The following is a 26,346-nucleotide window of genomic DNA, read 5'->3' as shown; positions in this document are numbered from 1 at the left end:
AAGGAGCATGCTTCTGGGGTGAAGGAAGTTTGTATCTTGGTGAGGTGCGGGTTCCATGCATGTGTGCATTCGTCAAAACTCATCAAACTTAACACTTAAGGTCTGTGCACTTCACTGTGTAAATTACACCTCAGTAAAGAAATTTAGAAAAGGATATAAAGAGAACTCCTGCAAATCAATAAGTAAAAGGTGGCACCATGGAGAGAAATGGGCAAAAGACACACACACACACACACACACACACACACACACTCACACACACAGGCATCTCACAGAAGCAGAAACACTCACTGACACTAACCATAGCAAGAGAAGCAGCGAAAGACGATTCACAGTGAGATGCTATTTTTAGCCTCCAAATTGGCAAATATTAGGAAATCCACCAACACCATCTGTTGTAGAGGATGTAGTTCAATGGTAGGAGTGTAATCACTACAGCCACTTTGAGGAAAGAACTTGGCATTTTCTTGCAGTTGCATGAGAAGTTCAGCCCCAGCACTCCCATTCACAGGGGTGGCTGCAAGAGAAACCCTGGCGCCCCGCGCTCAGGAGCTGCGCACAAAGAGCAAACGCACAGATCGTGAGGCAGACACGATAGAATGTTACTGCGCAGGCGCCAGGATGAGCGCGGTACGGCTGCCACAGAGCAAGAATCTTCGCAACAGAGACAGCAGGACGCAGGAGGCAGCACGTAGCGTGGCGCCCTTTGCTATGGCGTCTGAACACGAGCAGAACTAAGCAACGTGCTATCTATAATTAAGATGCTTTAGGCAGCAGGGGAACCCCCGTGAGTGGTCCCTCTGAGAGGGAAGGAGGGGTGGCAGAGGGGAGGAACTAAGGTCACTTATTAGCCACTGTGTAGGTCTTGAGTGGAGAGCCGGTTTACAGGAGTCCCTTACCTTATTTTATACCAACGAATAAATAAATGCTCTGCATGGAGAGGAAACAAAACGACTGCTATCGGGTAGCAGCCCCTCCCCTTTGGACCTCAGGGAAGGGCCTTGAGACTGGGAGCCAGTCTCAGGCGTCACCAGGGCCAGGACACCTGGAGGGCAGGTGACAGGCCGGGCTCTATTTGTCCCACCCCTTACATCATATTCCCCCCTCACAGTCCCTCCGTGGACCCTGCAAATTGCTCTGAGTCCCGCTGGTGAGAATGCCAATTAGCGTCCTCCAGAAGACAGGGCTGGGGGGGCAAAGCCTCTAATGAGCCCCAGAAAAGCCACCTGGGCCCTGAGGCAGCAGGACCCAATGAGATGCGCCACTTCCCCTAGACCCTCCCTGGAGACCTTCTGCGAGGGGAGGGGTGGGGTAGGTTGGCAGTGACCTTGGTCTTGAGGCAAAGGGTCTGGGGGTGCTACGAGGGCAGCACCTTCCGGGTGCCCCCAACACCTGCCACCAAGTTGCACGGCATAGACAGCAGGGCACGGGCTCCTGGAGCCCCCAGCCCTGATGTCCCGTGTCCAAGCTGGCCCACCCACCCCGGTTCTGCAGCCCCTTCTCAGGCCCAGCCTCTTCTGCCGCATCGCCGACGGGTCTCACATCGCCAGGGACTGGGACACAGTCCTCAGTCCCCTCTGCACCCCCCACCAGCTCTGAGCCCTCCTGCAGCCCCTTCCCAGGGGGCTGGGCACCGGGCGCCATCAGTGGGGGTCTCCAAGCCCCTTCGAGGTGAGCCAGGAGCAGCCACCAGCTCAGCCCCGGCCCAGGGAAGGTCAATGTAGAAGGAACCGGCTGAGGGTCGCCCAAGAAGTACACTTGCCGGCGGGAATCACCCTCCCCCTCCAGCGCGCCCCCGGTCCTGCTGGACAGACCCCAACCTCGCAGAGCGGGGGAGGGGTTGAAGAGGAGCTGAGGCCCCGGGAGCCCCTCACCCACCAGCGGGGAGCACTGCCCGGCTCCGCCCAAGCCCGCCCACCTCCCTGCCACTCGCCCATCCGTCAGACACCCAACTCCTGGGCGTCCTGGCACGAAAGTCCCAAACTGCGAGGCCCTTGAAAGGCTCTGAGTGGACCGATTCCACCATCCCCCAAAGGCCACTTTGATGCTCAGAAAACACAGGATAAAGACCTCAGGTCGGTTCACGGAGAGTCATGTGGGGACACCAAAAGTGGGGATCAACCCTCCCACCCTCTCCCCCCAAACCCCCTCCCCCCCACCCCTCCCCCCACACCCCCAGCCCTGCAAACCCCTGGCCCAGGTTTTGCTCACCCCTGGAAAGCCGGCTGGCCATCTGAAGGAAGTGGTGTCCTTCCTGAGGCCTGAGGGTCCCTGGCCAGAGAGCAGCACAGAGCAGCAGTCCCTGAGGGCCCACGTGGAGGAGGCCAGGGAAGTGCCCAGACACACAGCCTAAGACGGCACACCAGGCAGGCAGAATGGGTCTTCTCTCCTGCTATGTGCACACATACACCTGTGTGTGAGTGTGTGTGCATGTACCTGGGGGTGTGTGCAGGACTGCACCTGCGTGTGTGTGTGTGTGTGTGTGTGTGTGCGCGGGCACGCGCACTCCCACGCCTGTCCGTGTACCTGGTGCTGGGACAGGGAACAGTGCGCACCTGAGAGCACCCACATGAGTGTGGAGGTAAGAGGTGCATCTGCGCGCAGCGGCGTACAGGCACCGAGGCCCCCTTGCCAGGTGTTAGCTCAGGGCGAGGTGCTGGGCTGAGAGGGGGTCAGTGCTGCAGCGGCTTTGAGAAGGGTTACAGTGCCCCATGCAGCTCTCACGGCCCGGCCCCCTGCCCAGCACACATCACACCTGCATCTCTCCGCTGTCCAGGGTACTCAGAAGTGACCCCCCTGCCAGGGAGGGCTATGAGAAACTCCACCAACTCCACTGAGACCTCGGTGACAGATGTCATCCTGCTGGGCTTCCCTGGGCTGTGCCACCTTCAGGGGCCACTGCTCGGGTCATTCTTCACGATCTACATGGTGACTGTCCTGGAGAACCTGGCCATCGTGGTGACCATCAGAGCCAGCCAGCCACTGCACACACCCGTGTCCTACTTCTGGGCCAACCTGTCGGTGCTGGAGACCCTCTACGCCTCAGTCACTGTCCCCAAGCTGCGGGCTGGCCTCCTGGCCTCGGCGAGGACCGTCTCCTTCTCAGGCTGCCTCACCAGCTGCTCCTCTTCCTCTGCCTTGGCTCCCCTGAGTGCTTCCTCCTGGCCACCATGGCCTGTGACCAGTTCCTGGCCATCTGTCGCCTGCTGCGCTAGCCGGCCATCACGGACTCGAGGCTCTGCTGAGTCTAGCCCTCAGCGCCTGGCTGGGTGGCTTCCTGGTCTCCTTTGTGTCCATGGCTCTCACCTCCTGCCTCAGGCTCTGGCCCCAACGTCCTCAACCACTTCTTCTGTGACATCTCACCCCTGCTGCGGCTCTGCTGCTCCGGCACCATCACCATCGAAGTGCTGGACTTCGTGGCAGCCCTGGCTGTGCTCGCGACCTTCCTGCCAGTGACCGTGGCCTCCTATGCCCACATCGTGGCCACGATGCTGAGCATTCCAGGAGGGTCCGGCCACCACAAGGCCTTCTCCACCTGTGCTTCCACCTGGCGCTGGTGCCCATCTTCTACACCACCACCATCTTCATGCACGCCTGGCCTCACGCCGTCAGCTCCTTCGACTTCAACAAGCTGGTGTCCATGGTCTACTTGGTTGTGACCCCACGGCTCAACCCCAACATCTACTGCCTGCCGAACCACGACATCAGCGAGGCCCTGGCCCAACTCCACCAGGCCCCTGGCCCCTCCTAGCACCAGCTGCAGGGGGAGGAACTTCAAATCCGTCCCCGGCATCTGCTCACAGCCACCAGCCCACACCAGGCAGGCCATGGCTCTCTCCCAGTGCAGCCAGCAAGCTCCTCTCTTCCCCCCGCACCCTGAGACGGGAGCACAGTGGGAGCTGCCGAAACTCCGAAGGCTCCAGCTGCCTCTCACAGGGAGCTTCAGCACCCGATCAGGGGACAGCGCCTCAGCCCAGGACGAGCTCACTCCGAGCTCCCGGGAAGGTCCCCCTCCACCGTCACTCCCCCGACCACCCGTGACCTGGTCAATCTCTGGCTTTCCCCCACGCCTGGAAGCTTTCAAGATCTTCTTGTTGTGTTTGGTGTCCAGGGTATGCTTGTGTGTGTGTGTGCGTGTGTAGTTATCATGCTTGGAGTTTGTCACGCTTCTAGAATTCGAGACTTGCTTTCTCTCATCAGCCTTGGAAAGTTATCAGCCATTACCTCCTTAAACACTGCATCTGCCTCATTCTTCCTTCCTCTCCTTTTGGTTTCAAAAGTGCGTGTATGTTGGAACGCACAGCTTTGCATAACCAATACGGGCAGGCATTTAAAGGCGTCGTCACCTCCACAAAACTTGTAGTTAACCCGGTGAGGACCCACCCTCTGTGATGAACGCCCTGATGCAGGCCCCATTCCTCATCTCCCTGGGCTTGCTTCTCGCCGGCCCAGCAGCTCCTGCACGCATCCTCTCGAAGGCTCTCCAGGCTCGGTGGCGTTTCCTGGGGTAACTGCGATGAGGGGAAGCACCCTGCGGTGGTCAACAGCCTGACTGTGGAACCTGACCCCACTGTCATTCCCAGGAACGTGACCATCAATGCTGCGGTCAGGACCACTGTGGGCCTCAAAGATCCTCTGAAAGTGGTATTAGCTGTGGAGAACGAAGTGGCTGGCTTTTGGGTCAAAGTCCCAGGTGTGGAGCAACTTGGTAGCTGCGCCTACGAGAACTTCCGTAATGTGCTTCAAGTGTTAACTCCCCTTGAGAATCCCTGCCCAGAACCCCTGCACACCTGTGGGCTTCCCTGTCACTGTCCCTTCAAAGAAGGCACCTACTCACTGCCCAAGTCTAACTTCTTCCTGCCTGCCCTGCAGTTGCCCAGCTGGCTCAGCAACGGGAACTACCCGTCGGAGATCATCCTGAGCAACGGGAAGCGTCTGGGCTGTGTCAGAGTCTCCGCCTCCCTAAAGGGCAAATTAGGTGGCACTTGTCACAGCAGAATGAAGAGGTGTGAGGAAGGCATCCTCTCCCTCTGTCTTACGTTGGCCAAGGCCAGATTCTACTCTCTGTCCTTTCTGCAATGATGACACTCCCCCGCTGAAAGTCATTTTATGCCACCTACAAGATCTTTAGGCGTGGGCCAGCAGCCCTAACCGAAGCGAGGATGAGCCTGGTGGTTTTTGACAGCCCAGGACGTCTACTGGGCTGGCCCCTGCATTTTCCTCCTCACCCCCCCCCCGGCTTTCTCTCTAAGAACTCAACTCATTTTCTAAACAGTCAAGGAAGGGGGCCAACGTGTTTTGTGACCCCCTGTTCAGACTGACCCAGTCTTGGTCTCCTGAAGTACCTTTATGACTTCTCTCATTGATTGTGTGTGTGTCACCGACCTAAAAGCAGGTGAGAGTGCTAACAGTTTTCATTTTACTCCCACCCCCTCTTACAATGAAGGGTCTGAAGGAGTCGATCTCCGTCTGTTCCTCCATTAACTTCTATGATTTAGTGTTCTTTTCTAGACTTGCCCAGCTAACAGTGGGGCACAGTGTATCCTGGAGAGGCACGGCATGTGATGGGAGAGGTATCTGAGAATGCTCTATGTGTTTAAGACGTCTGCGAACTCAGGCGCCTGCAGGGCAAAGCGCAAGACATCAGTGGACCACACAGAACACCACCTTGTTTCCGGGCACATCTTCCATCCTTTCCTTCGTATAACATAACCGATCCGAGGCAGCTGCTGCCCAGTCTCGAGCTGGGGGTATAATCAGGGATGAGGGGACTGGGGTGAGTTGGAAAGGGCACATCCGGTCCGTAGGGACAGCTGCTGTCTAGCTCTAGCCAGTAAGCACCACAGGAGGATGCAGGCTTCGTCAGCTCTGCCTGGTCGTTGGCTCCCCAGCTGCGGGGGGTGGTAAGCAGTCGAACTGCAGAGCCTGTGGCTTCTCCAGTGCATGGCTGTCTCCTGGTCTCAGGCCGGACTTTACTCTGATCGACAGAAGTGGTGAGAGTAGGAAGCTTTTCTTGTTCTATTTTTTAAGGGAACACATTTAAAGGCTCTCCACTAAGTATGATGTCTGCTGAGGGTTTTTTTGAAATACAGCCTTAATCGGGTTAAAAAATTCATTTCAACGACTAGTTTTCTTGGCATTTTTCCCCACCAATGAGTGTTGATGGAAATCAAACGCTTGACAATGGCGATCGTATGACAATATGCAAATGCACCAAATCAACATGTTGGACACCTTACATTTACAACATGTTACATGTCATGTGTATTTCAATTTAAAAAATAACATTTAAAAACTAAGAAATGGCTCTCTTCTGCTCAGGCCCATGGCATGTCTTCATATTTTAAGAGAAAAGGTTTAGGGTCTCGAAAAGGGTTAATTAAGCCTCAGCCCGTGGCTCCTCCTACGTGGTGCCCTTGGTTCTTCTCTCTCCTCCGAACAACTATCTGTCAGACTCAGAGCCCAAAACTGCCCTTTCTCTCATATTTGCTATCGTTTGCTGCTCATGCAGAGAAATTTCCTTACCTTTATAATTCAATTCTCCTGGTTGTTTCTCAGAGGTTCGTTCTTAGCCTCGACCTTTGTCACAGCACCCTGTTCTTATATAAATAGTATCCCCCCAGCTCTTCTGAGCCTATGAGTTGGAATATTTTTTGTTTGTTTCTTAGGTTTTCTTCTAATTCCTCAAACTTCTTGAGCCTTTTTTTTTCACCCCATTTCTTTACCTTGGCCTTTCTCTGCTGTGTTGCAGACTTTCTGTCTTTGGATGCCTGATAAACGCTGTTTGCTGTTCACACTTTAAAGCAAAGCAGTGGGAAGGCTACCTGGAAGCTCCCTGTGCTCGGCAGGACCCTTGAGAATGAGGGGGCAGGGATGGGCCATCGGGCTGGGGACCCTCTAAGTGCAGGTGACGGAAAGCACTCATCCAGAGAAGGTCCACGGCGTCAGCTGTGGCGCTGCCTGACCCGGGAGGTCGAGGGGGCACAGGGCCCGACTCACTTGCCCTCGGGCTCCATGTGAAGGCTCCACGAGGGTGACGGGTCCTCGCATGCAACGGCTCCAGGCACAGCCTCCCGCGGAAGGAGAGCGGCCTCTCTCAGCAGCTCAGACCACGGCCAGGGGCCTTACACTGGGAAGCAGGTCCACGTGGCCAGGAAGAGCCACAGGGCATGCCACATCCCCTCACAAGACCAGGGGAGGGGGCAGTCACAGTCAGACCCCCATGGGCCGAACATAAGAGAGGGCTGGCTCCCCAGGGCACACACAAGGATGCTTTGACCGGAACAGGGAAAGGACGCTGAGAGGCCAAAGCGGCAGCTGTCCCCAGCAGGCCCCACACCGCGCCGGGGCTTCCGGGTGCTTCCTGATACCGTCAGAGAAACGCCCTTGTTTCCTTGGGGTGAGCAACACGCTGGGGGCCGTTCTGTGCGTGGGACCGGGGGTGGGGGGGGCTCAACCAGAGAATGCAAACCTTGGACGAACCCCCATTTCTGTCCCCACCCCTCCTGCCATCCATCACCACAGCAGCCCAGTCCCTGAGGCTGGGCGGGAGGCTCTCTACTTGGCCGCTGCCCCTCTGGCCCAGGTGGCATTTGAAACCCACAGGCCCTGAGATTGCCCAGGAGAACGTGTGGAGCAGCGGTGCTGAGCCTCCAGGGACCACGAGGGTCTGGTGGAAGCTGAGAGATCGAATCACGTAACAACCCTCTGAAGTTCAGGAGGTCCCTGTGCCCACCTCCGACACCATCAAGAGGGCCTGGTGTCCCCAGGTGGAGTGGCTGGGGTGAAGGCCTAGAGTCAGTGGGTGGAGGGGAAGAGATTCCAGAGGACAAACCAACCTTGGGAAGCAGGACAGCACCATCTCAGACGTGGCCCCGGAGTCCAGTCCGGCCGGGGCCGGGGAGGCCCGCGGGCTGGAGCAGTCGGGTTACCGGTGGCGGGGCTGCCTGAGGACCCCCGGAGGAGCCTGAACAGTGGGCACTAAAGGGCGGGAGGGGGGGGCCCACGAGGGGGTGCTGCTCTGGGACTCGGCCACCATGGGGCCCTGGAGAGCCGTCCTCCCCTCTCTGTGCACCGCGGTCAGGAGCTCAGGGTCCGACGTCGCATTCTGTGGTCCCTGTGTCTGGGACACACCCACCCCGGGAAGGATGGAAATGAGGAACGGGAGAGGGTGGGGTGGGAGAGGTTAGGGTTTGGGGCGGGTGGAGTGGGATGGACTGTGGGAAGGTGGCGGTGTGCGCACCGGGTGCTGAAGACAGCGGGGCAGAGGGTCCTGTCGAGAGACAGGACCCGGGGGGGGGGGGGGCCGCTAGGACGGGGTGCTGCGCCTCGGAGCGCCTGCCTTTATCTCCTCCCTTCCGTCTCCCGGGGGATGCGCCTCCGCGTCTGCCCACCCCCAAGCCTAGGGCGGAGGCCTCACGCAAAAGCCAGGCTCCGCGGTCGGCGCTTTGGCGGTCGGCGCTCGGCGCTCCGTGCAGTCTCCGCCGCAGCTCCGTCCTTCCCGCTCGGCAGCGGTCCCTGGAGCGGCCGCCGCGGTTCCGAGCGAGGCCCGTGGCTGGTAAGGCCGGGCGGCGGAATGTGGGCGCGCACCGGGAGGCTGGGGCTGGCGCCCGCCGGGCTAGAAATGAAGACGCAGCGAGGGGCCGACAGGGCCCGGGCGGAGGGTGGAGCCTCCGGCAGGTGGTCGCATCCCGGTCCCCCGGCCCAGCAGCTGAGCCAGGCGGTGGGGGCGGGGGGGGAGCGCGAGGCAGAAGCGGGCGGGAGGCGACCCTAAGCTGGGCCCGGGCCTGCGGCGGCGGGGCGGGGTCCGCACAGGGTGACGAGCCCGCGAGGCCCGAACCGGCTCTGGCCCCGCGCAGCCCCGGAAGGGGTGGGAGGGCCGGGTCGAGTCTCACCGTTGGTCCCTTCTCCAGACCCCAATCTGGTTCCTTGGGGACCCTCGGTCCCTGAGACCCCAGGGTGGCCTCTGGTCCTGCCGAGCCCTGGAGACCGGAGTCGGTCCTTCCAGAGCAGCCCAGAATACGGGGCCCCCTCCCCAGGCCTGAGCGCCCCCCGCCCACCGGAGGGTGCTCACCACCGCCCATTCTTTGCCCCTACTCCACCACCACCCCCCCAAGCACAGAATAACCCGCAGGTGCTGAACCCTCTCACCCCCTGCCGCCCCTTCCCAGTTACTGAACAAGAGCCCACGCCCTCCCCAAGCCTGAGTCCCTAATCCTCAGGCATTACAACCTCCTCCTCTTAGCCCACGCCAGCCTGGTCCGGTAGTGCTCCAAGGTGCTGGGGCCCCATGTACCACCAAATGCTGAGCCCCTGTCCCCAGGCCCCGGGCGCCCTGGGCCTCGCAGAAGCTGAGGTCCCTTCCTCCATCCTCCCGCAGGTTTTGCTCCACGAAGATGAACTGGACTGCCGCCGCGTGCTGGGCTCTGCTGCTAGCGGCCACCTTCCTCTGCGACAGCGGCGCGGCCAAGGGCGGCCGTGGCGGGGCTCGCGGCAGCGCCCGGGGCGGGCTGCGCGGGGGCGCGCGCGGGGCCTCGAGGGTGCGCGTGAGGCCTGCGCCCCGCTACGCCGGCTCCTCGCTGCGCGTGGCCGCGGGAGCGGCGGCGGGGGCAGCGGCGGGGGCAGCCGCGGGCCTGGCGGCGGGCTCGAGCTGGAGGAGGGCCGCGGGGCCCGGGGAGCATGGCCCAGACGACGACGAGGACGGCGCACCCGGCGGCAACGGAACGAACCGAAGCGTCTACAGCTACCGGGCGTGGACTTCGGGCGCGGGGCCCACGGGCGACCCTCACCTCTGCCTGCTGCTGGGCGGTGCCCTGGGCGCCCTGGGGCTGCTGCGGACCTAGGCCGGGCTGGGCTCGGGGGCCAGATGTGCCCCCAGCCCGCGCCTGCCCCGCGAGCCACCACAGAGGCTGCCCAGCACTGAGCGCCCCTTGCCTCCACTGCCCAAGGCCTCTGAGCCCAGAGGAGCTGCGTGGCCAACTCCCGACAGTCCAGCAGCCTCTCCTCCTATGACCCAGAGGCACCTCCTGTTCCCCCTCCTGCCCGATCCCCTCCCCAGCCTCCGCACCTCCCACCCTACCAGGGGACCAGTGGCCCCTCAGCTCCAGGATGCCCTGCCTGCCACTTGGAGGTTAGGGTACCCCCCCCAGCCAGAAAGGCAGGTGTCCTGAGGTTCCTGCACCATCCTGGCCAGCTGCCCACCACTCTACAAGCTGTTCAGCTTGTTCTAGCTCCCCTGACCCCACCTGGACACTTGAGAGGTGTGGACGGTGCTGACCACCAGGCAGAGAGGTGGGCCCTCAGGCTGGGCTGGTTCGGCCACACCCCTGAGGACGTGGTGGCATCCCCCCCAGAAACAGCCCCAGTGGGCCAAAGGACTTGAGGATTTGGGGGAGAGGAGAGGTTTCCCTCGCAGGCTGTAGTGTGCTGCCTTCCAGAAAGGAAGGGGGCCACATCTGTGGATTAGTGAGCCCAGACGTGGCCCCGTGGTTCTCCAGACGGCTCCCAGGATACCCTCGCCCACAGGAACTGCCCACGCCTTGCCCCTGCCCTTGGGCCCAGGGCCCGTGCCCGGGTCCCCCCACGGGCAGACGCTTTGCGAGACCCGTCGCCAGGGGCTCCCTTAAAGCCACTTTGCTCTGACTTGAAACAGCTCTTCTGGGACCTATTTTGGAAGAAAAAGAAAATCTGTTTAAACTTCAAGAGTTTTCCATTTGCTCTGAGCTCCAGGTCCACGTTCCAGGATAAGAGCCCCGCCTGTACTCGGGGACAGCAGCTGTGGCAGGCAGCCCCTCGGAAGCTGAGGGCGAGGTGGACCGGAGGGGCCGGGGCTCCAGTCAGACCCACGGCCGGCATGGCCACAAGGCAGGGCCCAGTGCCCAGCAAGTGCCACCAGATGTGAGGGCACCTGTCCAGCAGAAGAAAGCCCAGAAGCTGAGCTTCCTCCACACCCCGAGGGCTGTCAGAGCGAGGCCAGAGCGGCCTCTGAAGAAACCACAGGGCGCGTCCTGACAAGGGTTTGCGGCTGGCACTCAACAGCCGCGCGGAAGGCCAGCCCTTCACCTCTCAAGCCGCCAGCCTGGTCCACTGGCCGGGGGCTCAGCCTGGGGCCCCAGCTCTTTCACATGTCCTGTGGCTTGAATAGCCTCTTGTCCCTCAGAAGGACGGCTCCGGGGTCTGGCTTCCGGCTCAGGCTCTCCTGTGCTCAGCAGGAGCCTCCCCGGCAGGGCTGCCTCCAGAATCTGCCCTCGCCTGCCCCTGGGCTGCAGGGCCTTTGGACTCAGCTGATGGACGCCAGTGCCAAGACCAGCATCTCCCAGGAGCCGTGCCACCTCTGCTCTCCCACAGCTGGCGCTCGGCTCTGGTTACGCCGAAGGTCTCCAGATTATCCGCGGGACCTGGACCAGCACTTTCCTCCGAAGACCCAGGCGCTCCGCTGCAGGACGCAGCTCCCTGCAGCCTCCTGTGTCCACACTGCCAGCATTCTTGGGTGCGGCGCCCAGATGCGCTCTGTCCTCCCGAACCAAGCTCGACGCTCCCGAAGACCAACAGGTCGTGGCCAAGCCCTGGCTGGGGCCTCAGAGGCAGCGTGACCGTTTTAAAATCTTGAACAGGGGGACCCATCAGGGCGGCCCCTCGGTTGACTCAGTTCTCCCCGATGGGCCCGGCCAGGCTGTGCTCAGCCTCAGAGACCCACCCGGACCTGGACTGTGGCTGGCCCAGACCTTCACGTGCCTCTGCAGCGTGAGCCGCCAGCGCGCTCGTCAAGCTTTTCCACACACCAGCCCGACTCCAGCGGCATCTGGCGTCTGGCACAGCTGCGAGTCTCCGAATGCTTCCCACCCCTATGGGTCAGGGTTCCGGCAGGAGGCCGGTGGGTGTCTCAGGAGACTTGGCAGGTGCGCTGGGTGTGGGGCAGCCACACGGGGCGGCAGGACCTAGAGGGGCGCCTACAGGAAGGGCCGGGGCTGCTGACCAGGTGCAGCCTACCCCATCCCCACCCCTTCCCCCTCCGGCCTCCCCAGAATGCAAGCTGGTGGTCATGTTCCTGCACCCCTGCAGGTGCGACCACAGCAATGCTGAGCACCGCCTCCGGGAAAAAGTCCTGCTGTCTCATTAGCTGGAAGGTGCTGGGAGGCGGCGGGGAGGCCTAGGGTCTCCGCTGACCACACCGGCCTGTGTGCAGCTGGGCTGTGAGCAGAGCGGCCCCGGCCACTGAGGGGACAGGTGGTCCTTGGGTTCTGCCACGGCTACTTGGGACCCCTTGTCCGTGTGTGTGTGCACGTTTTAGTAGTGAAATAAACACTCTGTTGCCAATGAGACTGTTTCTTATTGCAGGACCCAGGACTCCGTGTCGGGATTCTTACACAAGAGCCTTGGGTACTAAGTGGTTCACGTTCCGCTTTTCCTTGGTGAGGGGCCCAAGGGGCTGCACAGGTGCACAACGAAAGGGCCAACCACAGAGACAGGCCTTTTAATTTTAAAATTACAGATTACACTTTCAACTCCTTCTGAGAAAACACCAGCTTCTCCTCAAGAGAATATTTAGGAGATACTGAACATGAGTGAGTTTCCTCCCCCCGCCAGGAACCCAGGGACGTCCACTGCCCTGATGTCCACACCCAGGCTCAGTCCCCTGTAACCAGGGGCTGGGCTGGGCAGCAGGAGGGCATGGCCTCCTTCCTAGAGCAGAGACCGGGGAGTATACAGTGACCAGCAAGGAGCCTGTGGACAGGGGACTCCCGGGTGCCCACCCCTGGCCTTGGAGCCGCGAGGCCCTCCTGCTGGACTAGTCAGGGCTCCGCCGCAGGGGGGCCCTGCAGGAGGTCCCGGTCCAGCATCACGGGGCCCAGCACCCCGCTGCGGAAGGCCCGCAGGAAGTCTCGGGCGGCCGCAGGGTAGTTGGGCTGGACAACGTTGACGTCACCTGGGGAAAGCAGGAGGGCCCAGTAAGGATGGAGCCCCACTCGGGAGCTCTAGCCCACCCACCTCAGGCCCGTTCAGGTGGGCGCCTGCGCTGCACATTTGGGAAGCTGGAGCCTCCAGAAGCCACAGGAAGAGGGTGGGGCCGCCCCACACACCCTGCCCCAGCCCCAGCCCAGACCGAGAGCCCCTCCCCCAGAAGCTCCGCCCCCCGAGCCCAGCCTGGGGCCACCAGGTCTCACCAGTGCCCGTCAGCACCTTCACCTTCTGGGTCTTCCTCAGCTTCACGGCCACACGCTTTAGCACACTGGCGATGTCGTCGCAGGCCTCACCCAGGCCATAGTGCTGCACGTACCTGCACACAGGGCGATGGTCAGCAGCTCCACCAATGACCCCTCGTGGGTGCGGGTGACCGCCACGTGGACCTGGGGGCCTCACCGACACCTGCCTTCCGCGTGGCCACGACCAGCTGCCCGAGACCCCCTCCGCCACCGGGGTCCTGGGGCGGCGGTCAGAAAGGCGGTGTCATCCCCTGGCCCTGAGCTGGCCTCCCACGATGGCAGCCCGGCCACTGGCACTCAGTTTGCTGCCGAGGCTGCATTGGTGCCTCTAGGCGGCTGGCGGAGATGGATGGTGGTATTCCCCACTGACTGGTGCTCTGGGCCTGGGGGGAAGAGCCAGCACGGGACGGGTGCGGCACATCAGAGGCTGAGAGGCCAAAGGAGACCAGCGTCTTCCACGGACACGTGCCTCCCTGAGCCCCGGGGCCAGGACCCCTGGACCAGCACCTGCGCTGGCCCCTCCCCCTCACCGCCCGCCGGGCAGGCAGGGCTGCAATGTGATCTGCAGCTGCAGAGTGGGGGAGGCCGGACGGGCCTCAGGCCTCGCGCCTGGACCCCACGTGAGCATCGGAGCCAGTCTCGGAACGACAACCCCGAGGAATGCGCGTCCAAAATCAAACTTCCCAGAGCAGCAGCTGCGCAGGCCCCTCTGTCCCCAAGAGATCGAAGGCAAGGAAGACTCCCACCCACACACGCCCAAGACCTGCCACCCGCAGGGAGTCGGCTGTCACGCTTCCCAGAAACACCGAGGACAGCGGAGGTCCAAACTGAATGCCTCGAACATCAAGCAAAACATGACATTTCAAATTCTACTTCCAGGACTTCCCTGGCGGTCCAGTGGTTAAGACTGCGTGCTTCCAGTGCAGGGGGCACGGGTTCAATCCCTGACTGGGGAACCAAGATCCCACACGCTTAGCCACATGCAGCCAAAAAAAACCAAAACCCAAAAAAACCCACATATGTCAAATCCCACTTCCATGCAAATGGGCTAACAGGGACTGGGTCTACTCGCCACCTGGAATAACAAAAAAGGAAGAAACGACCAAAACTTCACACAACAATGGTTTTCAAGGCCCAGACATCAGGCCACAAAGAGTGTAGCCATGGGAAGGAGGAGTGCAGGGAGGGGCCCCGGGGAGCCCGGAGCGGAGAGACGGCGCTGGGGACCAGGGCAGCTGCCGGCTGCAGGCGAGTCAGACAGGGCAGAGCTGCCCAGGGAGAGGGCTCGGGAAACTGGCAGACAGCCACCCTCAGATGGTCAGCAGAGCAAGTTTCCCAAGGCCAGAGGCCAGGAAGAGCCACCCAAGAGGCAGGAGGGGAGCAGCCGGGACAGACGGAACCCAAGATCCACAGGCTGGGGAGGGGGCGGGACGCCCTGGGAATTGTTCCAGGCCCACCTGACAAACTGTAAAAGGAAGGTCCAAAAGGACCAAAGTGTTTCCAAATAACGGTCCCAGAACAGGAATATAAAGACACCTGTCACCAGAAAGGTCCGATTCACGTGCCTGCCCCCCGTCAAAAGCTGTCAGGCACACACAGCAGGAAAACAGAGCCATTACAAGGAGAAAACCAATTACCTGAAACTGCCCCAGATGTTAGAATTCCCAGACGTTGAATCAGTTATTAGAACTACGTTCCCGTGGTTACAAAGTTAAGAAAACACGCAGAAGATAGTAAAAAAAAAATGATCCAAACCCAGTATCTAGAGGAGAGCACTGTGAAAACACACACTCGGGATTAAAGCAGGTCAGATCTGCAGAAGAGAGGGTGAGGGGACTGGAGAGCCAGCACTGCTGAGCCGGCGGCACCCGCGGCCAGTGCCTGGGTAGTGGAGTCCTGGGAGAGAGGAAGAATGGCCAGAGATCATCCGAATGTGATACAAACTACACAACCACAGATGCGAGAGCCCGAGGAACTAAAAGCACAAGAAACATGCAGAAAACCACACGAAGGCCCAGCGCCATAAATTGCTCAAAAACTTGATAAAGAGAAATCTTAACAGCAGCCAGAGGGCCATGAATACAGAGAACAAAGACAGACAGACAGACTTCTCATCAGAAACAACAGCCGCTCTGCGGGACTGAGGAAATCCGTCCAGCTAGAATCTACACGCAGGGCAAACGCCCTTCAAAAACTAAGGTGAAATGAGCACATCTTCGGACAAACAGCAACCTGCGTCACTGTGAGCGTCACAGGAAACCCTCGGGCAGGAAGATGGCCCCAGAGGGAGGGCGGGTCCACACACAGACAAGGAGCCGTGACTGGCGAGGCTCAGAGGAAACTGCCGAGATCGAGCCTCCACTTACATCTGTGCATAAACAAAGCTCGGCAGCACGTCTGCTACATAAAAGCAAAAGGTGTGACGAGACCGGCCCAGAGGTGAGGGTGAGGAGAGCGGAAAGGCCCTCACACCACACTCGGCATTAACACCCCCGAAAAGTGTTCTACAAACCCTAAAGCTACCTCCTCCAAAGCTACAGGTAACAAGCTGACAAAGGGGAATCATAAAACAGGCCAGAGAGAGAGAGAGGAAAAAAGAACAAAGAATAGCTGGGACAGATGGCAAGATGACAGATGGAAACCTAACGTCAGTGACCACATCAGATGTAAATGGGCTACCCAAAATAAAAGCAGAAACGGTCAGACTGGGTACAAAGCAAGGCCCAACTACAAGCAGCCGATAAACACATTTTAAAAGTAAAGACGCACAAGCTCAAAGCAAAGCGACAGGAAAGATGAGCACACAGAGACTCTCGAAGGATAAAGGGGGTCACGTCCTCAAACCACCAGAAGAACCCAATGACCTCCTGACGCTTTCCACCCCCGACAACGGAGCCTGGAAACTCATGAAGCAGCTGCTGCCAGGACAGCGGGGAAGAGAGCAGCCCAGGCGGTGGTGGGAGAGCCCGTCTCCCCATGGGCAGCACAAACAGGAAGAGAGTCAGGAACACGGAAACAAGGAAGGAACAGGGACCGAACAGCAATCAACCAACAGCAACCAGGAAGAAAGAGAACACAGAAAGTCAATGAAACCACAAGCTGCTTCTTTGGGGACAGTCAATAACCTGTGCCTGATGTCCTCAAGGTGATAAAGCAGCGGTCCCCAACCTTTTTTGGCACCAGGGACCGGTTTCGTGGAAGACAGTTTTTCCACGGACGGGGTTGGGGGGAGATGGGGTGGCTCAGGCGGTAACGCGAGCGACAGGGAGCGACGGGGAGCGGCAGAGGAAGCTTCACTCGCTCACGCGCCACTCATCGCCCGCTGTGCGGCCCGGTTCCTAACAGGCCACAGACCGGTACCGGGTCCCCTGGGGGTTGGGGACCCCTGTGATAAAGGACAGCTCTGGGGCCCCACGGGACACCGGCGCTCACACCGTCCTCAGCAGCGAGAAGGAACCAACCAGATGTCTGCACAATGAAACCTCCCAGCGGTGACCAGTGTTAGAACACGGATGAATCCCGAGACGACGGGGCTGAGCAGGGAGTCCGCACCATGTGGCTCCACTCGTGAGATTCTAGGTGATGGGAAGCAGATGGGGCAGGAAGGGGCGGGAAGGAGGGGCTACAAAGCAGCATAAGAACTGGGGGGGTTTTCTGGACTGTGGAACGCTTTCACACGTCTATTAAACTGTACACTTCAAAGGACTGCACGCTATCTATCTACAGTACTTTAACGGTTCTGTTTTTTCAGTCACGTTTGTCTGGGATGGGAGAGGAAGGGCCCGCCTTCCCACACTCACCCCAAGAGCTGGCGCCTGTTGAGGGTGTAGAGAAGGTAGTCAGCCAGGGTCTCCTCGCCCACCAGGTGGTCCAGCACGGTTCCTGGGAACAGGCAGCAAGGGTGAGCGCACACACGTGCCGCTGAGGAGGCCAAGCCGTGGCCTGACCTGCCCCCACCAGCCCCGCCCCACCTGTTAAACAGGAGGAGGGCGCCCCTCCAGGGCAGGCCAGGAGGACTGGTGGGGTCAGAGGGTGCAGAGTGTGTCACCTGTGAGCCAGGACCACACACGCTGCCCGAGACGTCCTGCACCACAGCTCTGGACATCTCTATGGCAGCCAGGCCAAGGCTGGCACGAGGCGCCCAGCCTGGGGCCCTGGGGGCCTATTGTGGGGGGCTGGCTCACCACACAAGGCCAGCTTCAGGCCTGTCTCCACGCTTTGGATCCGGGGAGCCAGCACCCCAGGGGTGTCCAGCAGGAACATCAGCGGCCGCTCACACACCTGTGGGCACAGAGGGCAGTCGGCCAGCCGCTCGAGCAGCCTCAAGCAGCCCCTCCCGCCAGGCCCTCTGCTGGGCCCCACAGGCTTGAGGAGGCCCCAGAGCCTGCCCGCCAGCGTCGTCACTGCCACCAGCTCTCAGCTACTCCACAGGATGCCACTCCCGCGTGATGCGGAGAACGAATAAGAGCAGGAACCCAGCAGCTGCCCTCCTCCCAGGAGGACGGGCTCTGCCCTGACCCTGTGTGCCCTCGGGCAGCTTCCCTCACCTGTGAGACGCGGTGGCACCTGTGCCCTCCCCCAGGCTTGCTGTGAGGACTGGGGCAGCGCTTGGCGGACAGAGCAGAGGGAAGGGGCGGTGGAGGCCCGGCAGCCGAGGGCCCCTACCTGAATCCTGGACATCACAGCTCTGGTGATCCCAGGCTCGCCGCCCACCCTGGTGGCTTTTCCTGCAGGATAAAAGAGGGTGTCAGTGCCTGTTAAACACACAGGCAGGTAAGCTACAGAATGAGCAACGACACACGTGGAGACCTGGAGGGCCCCTAACACCAGGAGAGAACTGTCTCCCGGCCCTGAGAGTGGCCCAGCACCTGCTAAGCAACGGCCGTGACGTCTGGACCGGAGCTGCCCGCCGCCATCACCTTCCTCCCTGCAAGACCGGGTCCCAAGCATCTGCCCCCACACCACCCAGAAGAGCCTGTCGGTGGGGCCACTCCTGACCAAGAGGCCGCCTGTGCTCTGAACACTGGCTGCCCTGGGGCCCAGCTCAGGGTGTGTCCCAAGCAGACTCTGCACCCTCTGCTGAATCAACACAAGAACAAAGGGACACATGCATCCGTCGGCACAGATGGATGAACGAAATGTGGTCCGTCCACACCACAGAGTATTATTCAGCCCGAAAAAGGAAGGAAATTATGAATTATGAATCACGCTACAACACGGATGGACCCTGTAGAGTTAGGCTCCGTGAAATAAGCCTGACACAGGTCAAATCCTGTGATTCCAGTTATGTGACACCGGAGCTGTCAAGTCCACACGACAGAAAGTAGACCAGAGGCTCCCAGGAGTTCAGGAGGGCAGCTACCATTTATGTCTAGAGTTTCCGCTTGAGATGATGGAAAAATCTGGAAATAGGTGGCGTGATGGTTGCACAGCACTTAACGTACTTAATGCCAATGATGTTTTTTAAAGCCACAACTAAAGAAAAATAAACAAAACAACAGCTGACTGTAACAGCTCCCCAGTTGGCAGCGAAACAGCCCGAGATGACAGTCTGGCACTGCTCGGGCTTTGGGGTGGCGCCCAAAGGACACGCTCGTGCAGACTTGGTCTCAAAAGTTGAGAGGCGCGGGACAAGGACACAGGCCTGGGGCTCCCCCTCCCCAGGTCCCGGCCTGACGTCGCACCCCACGTTTCCTACACACCTTGAGCACAGCGGGTCAGAGACAGATAAATGAAAGGACGAGACTACCAATGTTTAGAAAAGTCATCGCATATACTAAACACTACAATTAAGCATTTAGTTTTGAAGAGAGAACGCAAATGAAGTATAAAATGTATAAGGGAATGACTGTGTCTCACCAGCTGGCTGCATGCCAGGCTGTCACCTCCTCCTGGTGGGAAAAGACCCCCTGACGAGCTGGGGTCTCGGGCTCTGAAGTTTGTCCCAGCACAAGAACCAGAGCCTGCCCCGGGGAACTACCTTTCCTGAGGTGCTGCCTCCGCAGGGAGTTGATGAGCGATGACTTGCCCACGTTGGGGACCCCAATCACCATGGTGCAGTACTCCAGGTTCTGCAGGCGCGAGACCAGGGATCAGCGGCCCAGCCGGACCCCCCAGACCCACACACGCCCAGGCCAGCTTAACAGGAAGGACAGTCGCTGCACCGGCCCTGCTCACCCCCTACTGAGACCCGGAGGACAGGGGGCTCCCCGGGCTGTGCTCGGTAGCCGGGCCTGGGCTCCCCAGCGGGAGGGGCGTCCCACAGCTGGCACTGGCCCGCCACCAACCTCTCCTCGGTGACAGCGGCAGCTGCTCCCAACCAACTCCGTGACCTTCGGGATTATCTGCAAGAAGCAGACCACAGGCCCTTTCCTGGGGGAACTGGCCACCCTTAGCTTCTGGAGGTGGACACTCCAGCGCCCAGCACCGGACAGCTCAGGTCCAAACACGTCAAGGTTCAGGCTGCGCTACGGCAGGCGGAGGTGGGGGTCGCCTGTGCCCCACCTCGCCCCTCCACCAGGGACCAGCAGGACAGACCCCGTGGGGCGACGGCTGTGACTGCCAGCACCTGCTAACAAGATGCACGTCAGCCGGTGAAATTCTCAAATACAACTGGGAAAACAGGCACTAGACCCTCCACAGGCCCTTCCACCTTATGACCCCGGAACGTGTCTCGCAGGCTGACTCCGCTCCCTTCCCACCATCAGCCGTCAGGCCCGTGCTGCCCTTGGCACCGGGAGATGAGCGTGCCCAGAACCCAAGCAATTACGGGTCGTCTCCGACACTGTGCTTCTTACAGAAGCACAACCTAATTCGTGGCATTTCTTTAACATATTTAAGCAGAAGCATTAGAGCACAAAACAGAAAAAAACCCACCTGCTTGATATTTTCATCCTTCACACAGTTGGTAAAAATGACATTTTTTAGGCCTTCTCCTTCTAAGTGTTGTATAATTTTCTGAAAGAGACAAGACGAAATTTCCATTTTAAACACTAAATGAAGACATGGGCAGTGTCACACGCTAACGCCCAAGATCTGCTTGCCAGCCCAGAGCCGCAGCGGCCAGGGACTCAGGGAGGAGGCTGGGCCCACCGGGCAGCGCAAGGGGCAACGCAGCACCAGGGACAGGCTGCCTGAGGAGACGTCCAAGGAGGGCAGCCTGGCCCCGGGGTGGCCCTGGGCGGCTGGCTCCATGTGAGGACACAGAGAGAGGAGGCCACACCAGGTCATTCCAAGTCACTCCCAGCACTGGAACTGCTCAGCGCTGGTCTCTGTCTGGTCGCACCATCCCTCCCACTCCTCCTAACGAGCTTCCACACAACGAGCTCCACTGAAACTAAGCTTTGAGCCCCATCCGATTACAAAGTACAAGGAATACTTTAAAAGCCCCTACGTAAACTAAGGTTAATATGAACTTACTGGCCGTAACGTGAGGCAAAATCAGCGCATGACTGGTATTTTTACAACCAGTATTGCACTCTTTGATCAGCTACTGAGTTACTTAAAGGAACAAAGAAATCGTTCATTAATTCATTTAGTTTTACTCATTTATGTTATTTGTTATGAGGACGCAGATTAAGGTCAGGCATCACAGACACACGTGAAGCTGCGCTTCAAGTGTACAAATTTGCACGGGACGCTGCCACCCACTCCACAGAGGCAGACACGGAGGGCCACCCTGGGGGCTTCTCCTCTCCTCTCCTCCCCAAGCCCTTGGCCGCAGCACCTGAGAGGAGGGGCAAACACCCCAGCCGCCTCCCACAGGTGAGACCCCCCCACCCCCGTGTCCCCTTGTCAGGCCACCTAGTGTGCCCGTCACTCCACAAAAATCAGCATTTTGGAGCAGGAACAACTGATGGCTGATACGACCCAAGTCTCAGCGAAGCAAAGCAGCTGAAAACTTGTGATCACCAGTAACTACAACTGCCCCTGCAGTGAAACCCGTGGGGTTCTGTTCTCAGAGCGGAGCGCGCTCGGCAGGAGGGATTTCAGTGAGCAGACGCGCAGCCTGCACGGCAGGGGCAGGGTCCTGATGGGCGACGTCTTCCGCTCGGGTTCTCAATGAACAAAGCACCCTGTGGCTTCAGCACTTGCATCTCCCTGGAAACCGGGTGCTACAGGCCTGTGGCAGGGGTTTAAATAACTCAATGTACCACAGCCAACTAAGAAACCAGGAACGTGTTCTTGCTGCTGTGAAAGGAAAAGCTCCACAAAAGAAAAAAACTGGCTTGATTTCAAGATTCTGACACCTACTCTTTACAAAGGATTTGATAACAGCAAGAAAAGCAGAGAAGAACACTTCACAAGTAACATTTCCTGAATCTTCACGTTTCTCTTACTCAGGGACAAGGCGAAACATACCTCCGGCCTGGTCACTGTATCCCCGTCCCGCAGGGCTCAGGGAAATCCCCTAGCTGCTTTGGGCCACCCGCCTTCCAGCTTCCAGATCACTCGGTGGGCAGCAGATAGCCCACAGGTCAGCCAGGGGTCTGGGAAGCCGTGGGGCTGGCCAGCGAGGACACCAGGGGCAAATGCAGCCACCAGGAGGCCTCCAGGCCAGCGCTGTCCGGGGGACGACCACTCACCTCATGAGGCAACAGAAACGTTAGCGAATGAAAGTGAAATAAAACGTGGACGTCGGCCTCACAGCAGCAACTACGACCCACGTGCTCACAGCCTCGCGGGTCCAGTGGCCGCCACGTGGGGCGCTCGGCTCCGGCCGCACCTCCCGGCCACCTGCTACAGGAGGCGCACGCTCCGATCACTTGGATCATGAGTTAAACAAAGGGTAGTTTGCTAAAGCCGGCGGGCCCGGGCGGCCTGACACCACGCCCGCCCAGTGATCCGGTCCGACTCAGGGGCGCTCACGCTGAAGGCCCTGCGGGGCATTACCTGCTGCTCCTTCAGATCCGCCAGGTCCATCTTGTTGAGGACGAGCAAGTGAGGCTTAAGCCCAAGGGTCTCCTGAAACAGAGGGTTTCGGCCTGAAAGTGGGATGTGGCCAAATTAAGGCAAAATTCCTTCAACGCTTTACCAGCCAATTAACGTACTTTGCCTCGTCTTGTTACGCAGACTGGACCACCTTCGAAAGGAAACCTTCAGAAGGGACAGGGCAGAGGAAGCCCAGTCTGGGAGCAAGCGAGCTCGGGCCAGCCCAGCCTCCCACCAAGACCAACCCCCCAGCGTGCCTGCCCCGCCAGTGCCAGGAGCCACTGCAGGCCCCTCGCCACTTCCTGTGGACAAGAGGCAGAGCACAGACAGGGCGGTGGCTCTCAAGTGGCTTCTCAAACAGGAACGACGGTGGCAAAAACAAAAAACAAAGCTCACTGGAAGGTTTTACGACTAGACCATTGTTCAGTTGCCAAAATGATCTGATGGCTCAAAAAAAGTCCCTCCCACAGAGTCCTAACTAGTATATGTCAGACCACCGCCGCCACCCACCGCCACCACCCTGTGGAGTTCCCACGAAGACCTCCAGTGAACCTGCCTCCTTACTGCCATGGGCAGGCCCTTTTTCCCTCAGCCAGGGGCCCTTGGCGCTCACTGCCAAGTGCCACCTCCCGTGACACGGACCCAGGCAGGAGGGAGGTCTGTCTGTGTCTTCATCTCGTGAGCACTCGGCCCCTACCTGGTGCTTGTCTACTACGAGGCCAAGGCCTCAACGTGCCCTGGGTCTAGGCACCCAGTCAAGTGCTGTGTCCTCACCCACACAACAAAGGGACTTTCCGTAAACAGCCCTCTTCCCTCAGAGGTTAACCAAGCCTGTGCTAATTCATAACGCTGAAAGCCTCCAGACTCCCTCACGGCGCCGACCTGGAGGAGAAATCAGAACGTCTAGGGACTAAAGGAGCAGAGGTGGCCTCTCATCACAGCACACGGAGCAGTAAGGGCAGGTTTCATTGTTTTTCAATAATCAGACATATAACTGCCAGTAAGCCCTTCGGACTGGCATGAGGTATTGTACGAACTGATACATTTAGCCTACAGTAGAGAAATTCCCACAGGCCTTTGAAACAGAGAAAACAGTCCCTCGCCCTCCACCCTAGAGATGGCAATGACTCTCAAGCCAACACCTTCACCGTACAAGGAAAATCTAAACACAGCTCAGGTAAGTACAACAAAAGCAGGCTCTGAAAAGTATACTGAGCGAGATGGTTACATCTTGCCAATCCACGCCTCAAGTACAGCGGGAAAAGTCTGGTTGGCAGGAACGTTTTAATGGAGGTTTCATATCCCACCTGGACTGGGTTGGAAGGCCTGGGCGTGCCAGGCAGAGGTCTGAGAGAAACGATGCCACCTGCGTATCAAAGGGGAGCTTTCTGGGCCCCACAGAGATTCTGGTTCACTGGCCTGTAAAGGGGCCCAGATATCGGTATTTTCAAAAGCCTCCTGGGGGAATTCTCGTGCGTAACGAGGACTGAGAACCCTGCTTCAAATGCCAATAATTATGACAGGTGACGCCGCTGACCACTGTGGTGCTGACTGGACCAGAGCAGGGACCAGAGGAGGTAGACAGAAACAAGGTAACAAGCCAGGAATGCCTCCTGCTTGACTCAGGAGGGTCTCCCCTGCACTACAGTTCTGCACCCAATGCCAATGGGGTTGGGGGACGTCCCTCACCACCAAGCAATCCTCCACCACCACCAGCTGGGTGTCCTAGTATTCGACTCAGTTCTGCCACTATCTACCTGGAGACGACATCAGACCCCACAGGTTAAGGGCTCAGGACTGCTACCACCCCCCACTTCAGACACCAACTGCAAGTCGAGGTTGTCACCTGGTGACAACCAACATGCTGTCTGACCAACGGGCTATGGAAGGAGGGTTCCCACGACCCCGTCCTTGGGTCCTAGCAATATCAGTCTGCCAGACTGGCTCAAGGAATTAAGAGAAACATTTTACTTACTAGATCAGGCTTATTATAAGAAGACCTAACTCTGGAATAGCCAGATGGAAAACACGTATAGGGCGAGGGACGGGGAAGGGACCCGGAGCTTCCATTCCCTCTATATGCCACTATGCCTGCATCTCGACACCTCACCAACCCAGAAGCTGTCCCCAGCCCACCCCTCAACCTTTTGGGTTTTTACAGCGGCTTCATTACACAGGCAGGACAGAATGAATCACTGGCCTTGGGTGACTGAACTCAATCTCCAGCCCCTCTCCTTTCCGTAAGGTCAGAGGGTAGGACTGAAAGTTCTGAGGCTACCATATCAAGGTTGGTTCCCCCAGCAACCAGCTCCCCACCTTAGGTGACTTAGGGTCTTTTCCAAAGTCACCTCATTAACATAACAAAAGACACCTTAACGAGCTCCTCACTTCGGAAATTCCAAGACTTTGAGGAGCTCTGTGCCAGAAGCAGGACACGGACCAGATGCGCGCTGCTTATTGTAAGTCACGGTGTCACAAGCACCGAAGGATATCCGGGCATCGTGGACCTCGATGATACAGTCCACCAGCTTGAGGCTGCTCTGCATCTTCCTCAGCCCTGGAAAACAGAAGAAGGACGCTTAAGGGAAGAAGGGGGTCCATGGCCTTTTAAGAGAGCTAGAAGATTTAAGTTGAACTGTCAAGAATGACACACCATCATAAACAACCTACAATGAATACATCTGAGTGCAGTGCTCTATTAAACAATAACTGTGTCTCCTTCAAATTCAACCCTGGTGGCTGAGGAGAGAAAGTTCAGGTCCCTGCCTGAGGGACACCTGCACATCACAGGGTGAGGTCAGAGCCCATCCGTCTACACCACTTCCACAAGTGGGCGACTCTAGGTGGAATATTTAACCTCTATGGGTCTTTATCTATAAAGCAGAGAAACACGGACTAATTGACTCATGGGGCCCTCAATACTGTGTGGAGATGACGATGGTGTAGGTACCAACCTGAGCCACTCACCCTGGACGACGCACACACAAGGCACTGAACTCACCCCGCACTAGGAACACAACAATGCCCCTCTTCTGCGGCTCAGCAGTGACACCGCCCCTCAGCCTCCCCTCCCACAGCCAAGCCCTGTCATTTATGCACATCCTCAGACATCTCACCTCACCCCACATGCCGCCCCCCGCGGGCGCCCCGTCCCTCCCGAGCACCGACGCGCGGAGCACCCGTCACCGAGCCTGGCAGAGCAGGCGCCAAAGGGGGCGGGAGCAGGGGGAGCGTGGCAATCCGTCACACGGGGAAGGGCTGGACCCGTCCTACATGTCTTCTTGGGGCCAAACTTTGACAAATGAACGGTAAGAAACTCCCAGAGAGGTTTGGGCAGAAGACAACAAACTCGATCTACGTCTCAAAGGTTTTGAGGTGACTGAATAGCTGAATACAACTTGTAAAGTGCTTTCCTACCCCTACTTCATCTAGTCTCCAAAGTAACGTCAGGAATTTATCTTTTCCAAAGCAGATGTGTAAACTGAGGCTTCAGGAGCCGAGTGGCAGAAGGGCCTTACGACCCCCGCCCTCCCCGCTCGCGGGCGACCCGCGAAGAGCCGGGTAAACAGCGTGGGCCCCGCCGCGTCTCGCCGGACCTCACCCTTGGCCATGTGGCCCGGGAACCAGCGCGCCACGTCGCGACCGTCTAGGGGGAAGCTCTCCCGCCAGGCGGCCCGGGCGGCGCCGCACAGCGCGCGCGTGGTGAGCCTCATGGCGCCGCGTCCCGAGCTCCGCGCAGCGCCGCGGACCGCTCCATCAACGGACTTCTCCGCCGGGCCCGCGACCCACACAAGGGTTCCGCGTCTCCAAGCTTCCGCAGCGCGGCCCGCGCGTGCGCGAACGACTCTGCCTCTAGCGGCGGACCCCGAGAGGGGGCGGGGGCCCGTGGGCGGGGCTATGAGCCAGGGGCATGGCTCCGAGCCAGGGGAGGACCCACGCAGTCCCGGGGGTTATCGGGGTCCAGGGTTCAGTAATTCATTAAATTAAAAAATCCGGGTTCTTCCTAAGCGTATCCTGAGCATAAGTAACAAAATTTAGCAGTCCGCTGTCAGTTTGGTCCCTTTTTACAAACTTGGTCAAAATTTTTCAGATATTTAACATTTAACTTACAAGTGTAACATCCTTTTCTAAGTACTCTGGATTTTAATGTAACAAACAAACCTTTGCAAAAACTGACTGCAGTTCTGCTAAATTAAACCTATTAGTACAAACA

General features: G+C 58.9%; 2 protein-coding genes and 2 pseudogenes across 5 annotated transcripts; 3 read left to right on the top strand and 1 right to left on the bottom strand.

Annotated features, from left to right (window-relative positions):
* Positions 1-621: 621 nt before the first annotated feature.
* On the top strand, positions 622-3,751 carry LOC132506965 (olfactory receptor 6B1-like; annotated as a pseudogene).
* Positions 3,752-4,391: 640 nt separating this feature from the next.
* Positions 4,392-5,082, top strand: LOC132506964 (ganglioside GM2 activator-like; annotated as a pseudogene).
* A 3,351-nt stretch (positions 5,083-8,433) lies between these two features.
* Positions 8,434-9,982, top strand: SPRN (shadow of prion protein). The gene is made up of 2 exons (XM_060126528.1): positions 8,434-8,557; positions 9,380-9,982. The coding sequence occupies exon 2, from the start codon at positions 9,396-9,398 to the stop codon at positions 9,840-9,842; it is 447 nt and encodes a 148-aa protein (XP_059982511.1). The 5' UTR covers positions 8,434-8,557; positions 9,380-9,395; the 3' UTR covers positions 9,843-9,982.
* A 2,474-nt stretch (positions 9,983-12,456) lies between these two features.
* Positions 12,457-25,946, bottom strand: MTG1 (mitochondrial ribosome associated GTPase 1). Of its 4 annotated transcripts, none has more exons than XM_060126525.1 (12): positions 25,735-25,946; positions 24,522-24,690; positions 22,253-22,298; positions 22,095-22,166; positions 20,079-20,159; positions 19,490-19,546; positions 19,183-19,273; positions 17,868-17,929; positions 17,387-17,483; positions 17,003-17,084; positions 13,186-13,276; positions 12,457-12,925 (listed from the first exon to the last, which is right to left on the bottom strand). In XM_060126525.1, the coding sequence occupies exons 1-12, from the start codon at positions 25,844-25,846 to the stop codon at positions 12,839-12,841; spliced, it is 1,047 nt and encodes a 348-aa protein (XP_059982508.1). In that variant the 5' UTR covers positions 25,847-25,946; the 3' UTR covers positions 12,457-12,838. The 4 variants fall into 4 exon arrangements, with proteins under 4 accessions (XP_059982508.1, XP_059982507.1, XP_059982510.1 ...); XM_060126524.1 differs by having other exon boundaries at positions 13,164-13,276; positions 25,735-25,940; XM_060126527.1 differs by lacking the exon at positions 22,253-22,298 and having other exon boundaries at positions 13,164-13,276; positions 22,095-22,199; positions 24,626-24,690; positions 25,735-25,938.
* Positions 25,947-26,346: the final 400 nt, after the last annotated feature.

This window comes from Lagenorhynchus albirostris, chromosome 16 (assembly GCF_949774975.1).
Source record: "Lagenorhynchus albirostris chromosome 16, mLagAlb1.1, whole genome shotgun sequence".
Lineage (NCBI taxonomy): Eukaryota > Metazoa > Chordata > Mammalia > Artiodactyla > Delphinidae > Lagenorhynchus > Lagenorhynchus albirostris.
The sequence above is the reverse complement of the archived record's forward strand: the minus strand, read 5'-3'. Positions and strand labels throughout refer to the sequence as shown.